Genomic DNA, 11,093 nt, shown 5'->3' with positions numbered 1-11,093 from the left:
TTATAATTTAATGAGCTTTAACAAATAAAATTAATTTAAAATTTTAATTATACAATTAAAATTCAAATCTATTTTTATTTATCATTAAATTAAAACTATTTTATTTATATATATAAAATTTATTTATATCATACAGATAACCAAAATTATTATTATTTTTTATATCTGTATCACATAATGAATAAATTAAAATTTATAATTTATATGAGAATGTAGGCTAATGAATGAATGCAAATGTGAAATGAATGTCATGCATGAATCAATTTATCATAAAAATTAACAGGCAAATTTTGGGGTATGACAATATCGTAAGCCTATTAATTTTTGAACAAATTCAAAATTAAATATGTAAGTCAAACATCTAGAATCCGTGTAAAAAACTATGTAAAATCTACAAGGGAAGCATCATGATCTAGACCACACAAATTAAGCATACTAAACTACTAGATTTTTTGAGTTTATACAAAAAAATCTGATATACCGTATTTTAAAAAAAATATGATAAATTTCTATGCTTCCCAGATACTTTGAAATATCTCGTTGAAATGTACCGAACTTTTTTAAACCTCCGGTACAAAGACAAACTCATACCCAAAAAAATGTCGTATTTTTCCAAAATATCCAATAAGTCAGCATCAAAATACCTACTTTTTTTTAATGTGAATTTTTGAAAAACAAATAATAAAAAGAGTATTTTTGCTATTATGAAAATTAGAGGGTCTCAGGGCAAGATTGGGATGGCAAGATAAAATCTCTCAAACAGACCAAATGAACACCAAAAGAGAGCCAGTCCAATGCTTGCTAGTTGCTAGTGTCTTTCAAATAACTCAGTTGCAATAGCAAATAAACAGGAGACTAGTGAGTTTGAATTAGTAGTAACTCTTTATGAAGCCCTTAGGAGAAATAAGGGAAAATTTTCTGGAACGACTATTCTAACTATCAAGTCTCATATAAATTACACTTAAATCGATATAATTGATTAAAAGATAACATTTGTACTAAATTAATACAAATTAGTATTGATTAGAAAGTAGGAAAAATTGAATTCGGGGGTATAACAGGTAGTATAAAATAGAAAAAATGGAAGGAAAAATTGTGTAGTTAATGTTGTATTAAAAATTGAAAAGTTTCAATTATTTTAATATAACTCTTTTACAAGTGCTTCTTTATTTAAATTCTTCTTATACATATATGGATATTTATAATACTTTAAGCTTTCAAAACTACAAGTTCATCTAAAATGGGTCCAAAATCCTATTAGAATAAATAACTTAATTAACCATTTATAATATAAATACTAACTATTTAAAACAATAAAATGTAATCAAACTACTTTCATATAAACTATAAACAGTTAACATAAGTTTGAATTTGAAGTAGATTTCTATTATAAGATAAAACTTAGAAGCAACAACAATTAAAAATGAAAATTTTACCTTCCACATTGGCACAATGGAATTAGTTATCATTCCATGTTTGAACCAAGTTGGAAAGTGCTTTTGTGGATGACCCAAATTTTCCAAGTGCATCCCTAGCCATGTCTTTCAACTTCAAACTTGTCTCCCTTATCTCTCTCCCTCTCTCAGAGTCCACCAACTCTCTCACCCTCTTCTCCACTTCTTCTCCACTCACAAACATATCTCCTTCCCTTTGCTCCACCGCGACGGCCACCTTCATGTCCTCCACCATCACATTCCTATTAACATGCTGCTCTGCATACAATGGCCATGCAATCATTGGAACTCCAGCAACCACTCCTTCGAGCACCGAGTTCCAGCCGCAGTGACTCACAAACCCTCCGACTGATTCGCGGCTCAGCACCTCCACTTGTGGAGCCCACGACCTTACCACCAGGCCCCTCTCTTTGGTTCTCTCTATAAACCCGCTAGGCAAAACAGAATTCAACTCAAACTCCACTGTTGTATCGTGAACTTGGTTCATTCCAAGATGTTCTTGTATTGGCCTCTTCACAACCCATAAGAATCTGTGTCCACTCCTCTCTAACCCTTCAGCTATTTCCTTCAACTGGGCCATCGAGAACGATCCACGGCTCCCAAAACACAAGTACACTACAGTTTTACTCGGTTGTTTATCTAGCCATGACAAGCAATCTTTGTTGTCCTTTGCTTCATCTGATTTTCATTCAAACAATCAATGCTTCATTTGTTAGTAGACATAAAACTTCATTACAGTTATAAAGAACAAAACAAGAGCAGCACAAAAAGTGTTGAGTTTAAATTACAGATAAACAAATATGATAAACAACTTGCCATTCATTATTATTCACCTTTCATCAAAATATAATCCAAGCCAATTCGAAGTTTTGTAATGACAATAAATATAAAAGATAACAGTAGCAGTCAACTGACCTGGTTGTTGAGGGTCAGCAATCAATGGTCCGATACAGTAAATGGGAGGAGGATTACTTCCAAGATCCGGAAAACATGTACCATCTACAATGGCCTTCACCGCTATAGTTTCAAGTTCAAGAAACGTATTCACCACGATTCCCTTCGCCAGCGAAATATGCTCACACATATACAACATCTCCCAATAAGCAGGATCTTCCCTATCAAGTACCATTTCTGGCATCAGCACCGCATTCAAAGACGCATTTCCCGGCGCCACAATATCAACTCCAACCATTTCAATAAACGATGCGGTTGTTTCGCTGTGAATCTTCGGGAAGTAAGAATACAGAGCAAGAACCGCTGCTCCAGAAGTGAAGAAGTAGTAAACAGGGATTCCCATGGTGGAAGCTATTTCCATTGCAGAAGAGCAAAAGAGGTCGATGATAAAGCATTTGATAACGGAGGTTTGAGAGATTTGACGGAGTTTAGATTCGACATTGATGTTGTTTGATTTGATGAATTTGAATCCAGTTGCAGCTAAGCTTTGTGTGTTGGATCGAATGAGTGCAGTGACGGAAGGGAAACGGTGGAAGGTGATGGAAGGGTGAGATGTTGAGATGCGGTTAATGTAAGAATCAATGGATGGATTGTCAAAGAAGCCAGTGCTGAGAAGGATTGTGATGGAGAAGTGTTGTTGTTGTTGGAGAATGAGAAGTTTGGCTAATTCTACCATTGAAATTATGTGACCTATGCCTGGTGCTGGATACATCACTATTGTTGTTGTTGTTGTTTCTTCCATCTTTCTTTGGTAAGTTACTTTGGTCACAAGCACAACATAAATGGTCTGAGTAAGTGGAATGCAGTATTTTTGATTTGGTGGATAGTTTTTTCTTTCTTGGGGTTTTGTGGTTGATGATACTATTATACTATATATGATATATAACTAACCATATATAGTAATAAATTGTGATGAAGAATGATGTAACTGACACACTGCCGGCCTAGAAGTAGAGAGAATAAAGTCTAAGAGTGGAAAAGAGGATAGAAGACAAAATCATCAGATTAATTAATAATATGTGGATTTAGATATACCAACTACAAAGATTCACTTAACATATTCATCATTATAATGACTTCTTCTGTTAGGATATAGAATATCCATTTTTTGTCATACTTTCATAAAAACGTTATTCACCAAAAACACATAATGAAATACATCTAAATTTTGTCCTTTAAAATAATCCCTCCATCTCACAATGAAGGACATATATTAAGGGAATATTCTAAATGAAAGAAAGATAATAGTATAATTTTACTAAACCAACCTTATCAATTATATTGTATTGTATTCACCATGACAATAAATGCGAAGTTAAATACATTGACTTGAGGGTGATGCAGACTCTTGATGAAATATTTATGTACTGCCTCATTGTGGGATAGAGAGACTAAAATAAAAACTTTAATCAAGATCTATGAGCATTTCAAGCAGGATTTAGATACCTTATTGAGAAGCTTTCAAAGGCTAAAAGCTCATCCAAAATAAGTCCAAAGTCCTGTTTAAGTAAACAATTTAATTAAGTGCTTATCAAATAAGTGCAAAAGTATAAGCTATTTCGTTAACAAAAGATAAAATAAAGTTAAATTGTTTTCTTATAAGCTGCTTTCATAAGCTATGATGAAGAGTTTATGAAAATGAATTAAAAACAACTCACAGACATCACATGTTGTAAGCTTTTTCCATAAGCTCTCTCAAACAATCTCAAATAAGCCAATCTAAACCGATCTTAAGTTAAGACTAACGAGTAGAAGTGGACAAGGACTGGGGATTCACAGTGCACCTTGAAATTGAACAACCTCTATCAGAAGTCAGACCAATACTGATTAATGAGTAGCACGGGTAAACAGTTTGGAATCCATATTTTCTTCGTTAAAATCAGTTGCAATAACTACTAGGCACAGAGTAATACAACATAAATGGACCTAAAAATGAAAGAGGATGAAGTACGCATGGACAAATGGTGCAGGAGCAGTTTGGATATTGGAGTCTACATTTGTAATATTATTTCTAAAATAATATAGAAGCAAAATAATGCAATGCAGCCGCTACAACAAAAATGCAAAACTTACCTTGCAAAAGAGCAGAAGATATCCAGTTCCATTACACATTTACAATATTAATCAATAATAGTACTTACAACTTATCACAATGGAATTAGTTATTGTTCCATGTTTGAACCAGGTTGGAAAGTGCTTTTGTGGATGACCCAAATTCTCCAAGTGCATCACTAGCCATCTCTTTGAATTTCAAAATCGTTTCCCTTATCTCTGTCCCTCTCTCAGATTGCATCAACTCCCGTACCTTCTTCTCCACTTCTTCTCCACTCACAAACCCATCCCCTCTCCCTTGCTCCACTGCAACAGCGACCTTCATGATCTCCACCATCACATTCCTATTAACATGCTGCTCTGCATACAATGGCCATGCAATCATTGGAACTCCAGCAACCACCCCTTCCAGCACCGAGTTCCAGCCGCAGTGACTCACAAACCCACCGACTGATTCGCGGCTCAGCACCTCCACCTGTGGAGCCCACGACCTTACAACCAGACCCCTTTCTTTGGTTCTCTCTATAAACCCACTTGGCAAAACAGAACTCAACTCAAACTCCCCTGCAGTACCATGAACTTGATTCTTTCCAAGATGTTCTTGTATTGGCCTCTTCACAACCCATAAAAATCTGTGCCCACTCCTCTCTAACCCTTCAGCTATCTCCTTCAACTGTGCCACAGAGAACGATCCACGACTTCCAAAACACAAGTACACAACGCTTCTACTCGGTTGTTTATCTAGCCATGATAAGCAATTTTCTCTGCCCGTTGCTTCATCTGATTTTCATGCAAACAATCATTGCTTCATCTTATTTTTATAGTAAAGATAACTTCATTATAATCATGAAGAACAAGACAAGACAAGCACAAGAGTTGCTATAAGTTTAAATTACAGACGGATAAGTAAAACAAATAGATTTCAAGGCTTAAAGGGTATTAAACAAATTCCATTGTAAGGATAAGTTGTACTTTCACTGCATTGATGATAAACTAATTTTGGGATGACCAAAATAACAACACAAAATTTTGGAAATTTTCTTTAGTATAAGGTTTTGACTAAGTTTTGAATGAACTCATAAGTCACTCTTACAAGAAGGAATAAAAATACTCTTGCAAGAACTTATAAATGAAAGTCTCTAGTACAAGGTTTAAACCTCTGTTTTAAATTTTATCATAAAACCACTTATTTCATTTTTTCATAAACAACTTTGAGATTATACCTTTATTATGTAAGTTAATTCTTCACAAGTAGTACTATAAAATTAAATGAAATTTTCGATAAACAAAAATATATAAACTTATTTTATAAATACTTGTAAGCTTGTTAAACTCGTCCAGAACGGCCGATATATCGACGCGGAACGGCACAGTGGCCAAAAATTTGTCAGATCGCGCCGGAACGGCACAGTCGGGCGACACAGCCGTATTGGCCGAAAAATCGGTAACGGGAGAGGCACGGAAAGGTGGTGACGCGGCTTGGAACAGCCAAGACTGCCGTGTCTGGTTTTTCCCTTAATTTTAAAGTTGCTGAGAGGGCTATTTTGGACATTTTAACATCGAAAAAACACCCTATTACAGCTCTCAGTAGCTTTTGAATCTACAATGCATGCATCTCTCTTTGCTTCACACCTTTCACTCACTTTCTCTCTGTTATTCTTCTCCGTCTTGCTTCCATTCATCTTCTCAGCTAACATTCCACATGATGCTTGAACTTTTATTAGATGCTTTAATTAAGTGTTTGTTTCTTTGAATTTTATTGACATTTGAAAGTATGTTTTGTTTAAGACTTATGGTTTTTATTTTTAATTATGAATGCTTCATGAATTTTGAGTAATTCATTTTAGTTTTTAACAATTATGTGTGATGTGTGTTAGTAGTAAATATATTAATGTCCGCTCACTAAAATAACACCTGTTCCATTCCGCGTTCCCGTTCAGTTCCATTTTTTAAGATGGCCGCGCCTCGCCATTATCCGAGTTTAACAACAATGCTTGTAAGGTTGGCATTCAAATCTCACTAATATGGCTACTAAAAAATTGAGGAAACACTAATATGGCTTCATATCACTTTTACATTTTTTTTATGTATATCCCTCATTCTCTTAATTTTTTCACCTATTATGAAGTTTCATTTAAAACTAGTCATTAAATTGAAAATATCAAAGGTTGGAGGAAACCCGCATAATTTATTATATGTGTACAGATATCAATTATTAGTTTGATAATCAAAGGATATTTTACTCAAACTACAGTTTAAAGCAAATTCACACTTTAAATTATGTAGATCAAAATATCAAAATGAATACTTGCGGCTCAATACAACTCAAAGTCTACGGTTGGATTATTTAGTAGCTAAATTTTCTCAGCCCTTATATTAATCCAATGATCGAGTTTGATAGAACCCAGAAAATTAAGGTAACAGATCTATGTTATTGAATAGATATGGATGAGCTTAAGGGCTCTACAATGGTGGCAAAACAGAAAAGGAAATGATAAACTAGAGCCAAAGATTCCAGAGCAAAGCTTCTAACCAACTCTAGCAATATTTCTGAGTGCCTTCTCTAATCCCTCCCCCACCTCTCCTAAAAGAAATTCCCTAAAATCAGAGAATATCCTTATTAACTCTATTTCATTTCTTCTACACCCTTCTAGAATATTCAACATTACACTAAATTAAACCTCTGAAGCAACAGACACCTCTAGGAGCTGACGTGTCACGGTGTCCAGCACATGTCGGTGTCCGACACTTGTATGAAAATCGTACTATCAGACAGACAAGTATCTCTAATCGATGTATGACACTCATACTACAAGTGTCTAACAATTTCAAACAAGTGTTTCAACGTAAAATTGTTTTTTTCTTTGCTTCAACACACCTTATACATTTCTGAACAAATTTCACTCACATCTAAAAAGGTTAAACATGTGTTGAAGCAATATTGATAATGAAAGATTAAAGACATTTAACTCTTTCAATAGTAGATGGATACAGAGTCAAATCCTATCGTCAAATTCTATATTTTATATATTAACGGCGTCGGATTCATCATTATTCAACATAGCAGTCGAGTCAACTGACCTGGTTGTTGAGCGTGAGCAATCAACGGTCCGATACAGTAAACAGGAGGAGGACTTGTTTTCCGATCCGGGAAACAGGCACCATCCTCAACCGCCTTAACCGCCGCAACTTCCAATTCACGATACGTATTCACCACAATTCCCTTCGCCATGGAAAGATGCTGACAGAAATACAACATCTCCCAATAAGCAGGATCTTCCCTATCAAGCACCGGTTCAGGCATCATCACCGCACTCAACGCGGTATTTCCCGGCGCAACAATCTCAACTCCAACCATATCCCTAAACGACGCCGTCGTTTGAGTATGAATCTTCGGGAAGTAGGAATACAGAGAAAGAACCGCAGCACCAGAAGTGAAGAAATAGTAAACCGGGATTCCAATTTCGGAAGCTATTTCCATAGCCGAGGTGCAGAAGAGGTCGATGATGAAGGACTTGATAAGGGAGGTTTGAGAGATTTGACGGAGTTTGGATTCTACGTTGACGGAATTTGATTTGATGAAGTGGAATGCGGTGGCGGCCATGGTTTGTTTGTTGGAGTGAGTAACGGTGAGGGAAGGGAAACGGTGGAAGGTGATTGAAGGATGGGAGGTTGAGATTCGGTTAATGTAAGAATCGATGGATGGATCGTCTGCGAAGCCGGTAGTGAGAAGGATTGTAATGGAGAATTGATGATGATGATGATGATGATGAATGAGAAGTTTGGCTAATTCTACCATGGAGATTATGTGACCTATGCCTGGTGATGGATACATTACTATTGCTGTGCTTGTTTCTTCCATCTTCTTAATTTCGTCACAAACTCAACACAAATGGTGTGACTGAGTTTGACTTGATGGATACTCCTTTTTATTTCGATAGTGCTTGGTACTACTATAATTCATTTTTACAGATATAATACATTATAATATAGGCTAGAGTAAATAATTCACTTAATTTGCATAACCCTTTTCGAGATTTTGAACATATGTTTGGAAGAGAGAGTCATCCTAATATTGTAGATTTGTTCATGAGACTCCTCTAAACGAGGCTTCATATATTTCAAAATACCATATACCTTATATCGTCTGATGAACTAGTCGAACCATATTTAGTCGACCTAGCTAGTATGTCGAAACCATGTTTAAGACTCTTAACACTTGGCATTTTCAAACGTATTCTTCGTGTTGAAATTTTCAGGCTAAGAGATGCCTCCAAAAAATGGCACTTTCGACCATATAGAAAAGATGGAAGAAGATGGTGTTTGTTGTGACTACTCGACACTATTCATTAGCATGTACACGTCATAGTCATCATGACCACTTCTTACCAAATTGTTATGTCACAAACGTGCGTGCAGATTTCCATCGTTACTCTGTTTTCCTAGGACATTAATGGACCACAAAATTAAATTAAATTAAAAATCATTTAATTTTAATTTTTTTCCAAAAAAATTTAAATGCCATTTGTCGCTTCAGATGTACCACTTGTCCAAATTCTCTTAGAGGGAAATTGAAAAGTTTTTTCCCTCTTTATGGCTATATATATATATATATATATATATATATATATATATATATATATATATATATATATATATATATATATATATATATATATATATATATATATATATATATATATATATGTTTCATTTTCATTTCTTCTTCTCTTTATGGCTATATATATGCTTCATTTTCATTTCTTCTTCTCTTTTGCTATTTTCTTCTTTCTCAGACCCATAAAATTCTTCAAACTTTATGCAATCTTCATTTTTAAAAGCTTTTCACTCAGAAATTTTCAAGAAACAACAATGGCTTCCGGTTCCATGACCAAATGTCAACCATAATTTCATCTGTTGTTGAACTCAACGGTCCCATTCTCTATTTTTTTGGAGAAGATCATATCTTTTGTTGGAGACAATCAAGGAGGATAGCATATCCAACTGAATCAGCTATTTTCTAGACTAAATCAAATCAAATACCCAATGGAGAAAATCCCAGAAGACATTGTTATATAAGGAGGCTCGATCTCACGTTTGTGACATGGATTTTGTGCATGAGGTTTACAATCTTTGTGCTAGGGTTTTGAGTCTTTGTAACTTGTATTCCCGCTAATGCCATAACTGGATTATGATTGAATCTTTGTGTACACCACTCTATGTTTCATTAACTTGGCATAATTTTTGGTTTGTCTTAGTTTAGTTGTAATATTCAACATTCAATAGGGTCGTTATTGAAATTAATCACTTGGGATTAATGATTGAGAGAAAGTGAGAGGAGTTCTCATATTTAGGGGGGGACCTAAATAAAAAGTCACTAGGATTAGGAAGAGTCATTGAACTTCATGAAGTTGATGTTCATAGAAGACTAAGTGTGCTAATTAAAAGTAGTGAATTTCCTTTCTTTGATAAAGTTTTCCCCATACATATGTGTTGTTTGCACCTAAATGGGTTACAAATATATAGAAGTTTGTTTATCGTAAGAGGATATCTCTGAGAGGGAACTTTCAAAAGAATTTTTAGAGTACCAAGAAATTATAAATCTCCTTGAAGATTCTCAAATAATGAAAACATTATACAACATTGGACCTTTTTATCCAAAGCTTACCAAGGAATTTATTGTCAACATCCCCAAAGATTTCAATAATGTTTGAAGCAAAGACTTCAGGGAGGTTTATGTTAGAAGTTGTCGTTTTGGGTTTTCCCTTACTATAATTAATGTATAACTTTGAAGAGGTAAGTTGATCACTGCAGATAGGATTCATCCACTGAAGGTCGTTTCCCATAATATCATTAGAATTATGCATGAGGAATGGGCAAGTAAATATTTTCTCCCTGATTCTAGTCTAAGTGTGAAGTATGTGATACTTAACAAAATTGGAGTCTCCAATTGGGCTCCTACTAATCATAGTTTAGGTATCACCCATTCCCTTTCTATATTTCTATATCAAATAGGAACTAAGGCTACTTTCAACTTTGAAAAGTACATTTTTTAGTAGATTTTGAAACAAGCATAAGCATTTGCTGTGAAGTTATTTATAGATTTTCCTTCTCTTATTTTTGGTGTTCTGATTAAGCAAAATTCTAACATATTGAGTGTTGAGAATGTTGTCGGTGTTAATCCTAGTTCTTTGAAATTTAGCTACAGACAGTTTGTTAGGAATCATGTCCCCAAACATTGCGATCCCCAAAATTCTAAATTTGATATCACATATCTGACTACACAAGGAAACGCGTGTGCGGTTCCCCATCTTGGGTTGTTTATCTTTGGATAATTCTGATTTTGTTACCCCTTGCCCATTTTGAGGCAAAAAGGGTTAGGATAGTTTAGTTTGATGATGGTGACACTATGCAAGACAAATTTATGCAATTCAAGCTCTTAGATCCTTGGAAAAGGCTTGTTGTTCATTCTACATGTGTATCTATAAGCTTTAGTTATGCATGCATGTTATGTCTATTTTTGCTGCTCTCTGATAATATCTTAAGCATGTCATGAAGTTTTCCTGTAGCATTATGTTGCACATCTTGCATGTTGTATTTTCCTAAAAAATGGATAAAGGGGGGAAATCGTTG

The 11,093-nt window shown here is 34.8% G+C and overlaps 2 protein-coding genes across 5 annotated transcripts; both read right to left on the bottom strand.

Moving 5' to 3' along the window:
* Positions 1–1,321: 1,321 nt before the first annotated feature.
* On the bottom strand, positions 1,322–3,209 carry LOC127086085 (UDP-glycosyltransferase 88F5). Its single transcript, XM_051026774.1, has 2 exons — positions 2,370–3,209; positions 1,322–2,132 (listed from the first exon to the last, which is right to left on the bottom strand). Exons 1-2 carry the CDS (start codon positions 3,148–3,150, stop codon positions 1,459–1,461), a joined length of 1,455 nt encoding a protein of 484 aa, XP_050882731.1. The 5' UTR covers positions 3,151–3,209; the 3' UTR covers positions 1,322–1,458.
* On the bottom strand, positions 3,204–8,432 carry LOC127086084 (UDP-glycosyltransferase 88F5). Of its 4 annotated transcripts, none has more exons than XR_007789392.1 (4): positions 7,542–8,432; positions 4,550–5,240; positions 3,855–3,907; positions 3,204–3,352 (listed from the first exon to the last, which is right to left on the bottom strand). XR_007789392.1 is itself a non-coding variant. In XM_051026773.1 (3 exons), the coding sequence occupies exons 1-2, from the start codon at positions 8,320–8,322 to the stop codon at positions 4,567–4,569; spliced, it is 1,455 nt and encodes a 484-aa protein (XP_050882730.1). In that variant the 5' UTR covers positions 8,323–8,432; the 3' UTR covers positions 3,713–4,192; positions 4,550–4,566. The 4 variants fall into 4 exon arrangements, 2 of the variants coding, with proteins under 2 accessions (XP_050882730.1, XP_050882729.1); XR_007789391.1 differs by lacking the exon at positions 3,204–3,352 and adding an exon at positions 4,067–4,192 and having other exon boundaries at positions 3,713–3,907; XM_051026773.1 differs by lacking the exon at positions 3,204–3,352 and having other exon boundaries at positions 3,713–4,192.
* Positions 8,433–11,093: the final 2,661 nt, after the last annotated feature.

This window comes from Lathyrus oleraceus, chromosome 5 (assembly GCF_024323335.1).
Source record: "Lathyrus oleraceus cultivar Zhongwan6 chromosome 5, CAAS_Psat_ZW6_1.0, whole genome shotgun sequence".
NCBI classification, from domain to species: Eukaryota; Viridiplantae; Streptophyta; class Magnoliopsida; order Fabales; family Fabaceae; genus Lathyrus; species Lathyrus oleraceus.
This window is presented reverse-complemented; position numbering and strand designations above follow the sequence as displayed.

Coding starts and splice junctions, on each gene's coding strand:
- LOC127086085 (XM_051026774.1), bottom strand. CDS start 3,150: ATGGAAGAAACAACAACAACAACAATAGTGATGTATCCAGCACCAGGC. Junction 2,133..2,369: donor TGCTGACCCTCAACAACCAG/GTCAGTTGACTG, acceptor AATGAAAATCAG/ATGAAGCAAAGGACAACAAA.
- LOC127086084 (XM_051026773.1), bottom strand. CDS start 8,322: ATGGAAGAAACAAGCACAGCAATAGTAATGTATCCATCACCAGGCATA. Junction 5,241..7,541: donor TGCTCACGCTCAACAACCAG/GTCAGTTGACTC, acceptor CATGAAAATCAG/ATGAAGCAACGGGCAGAGAA.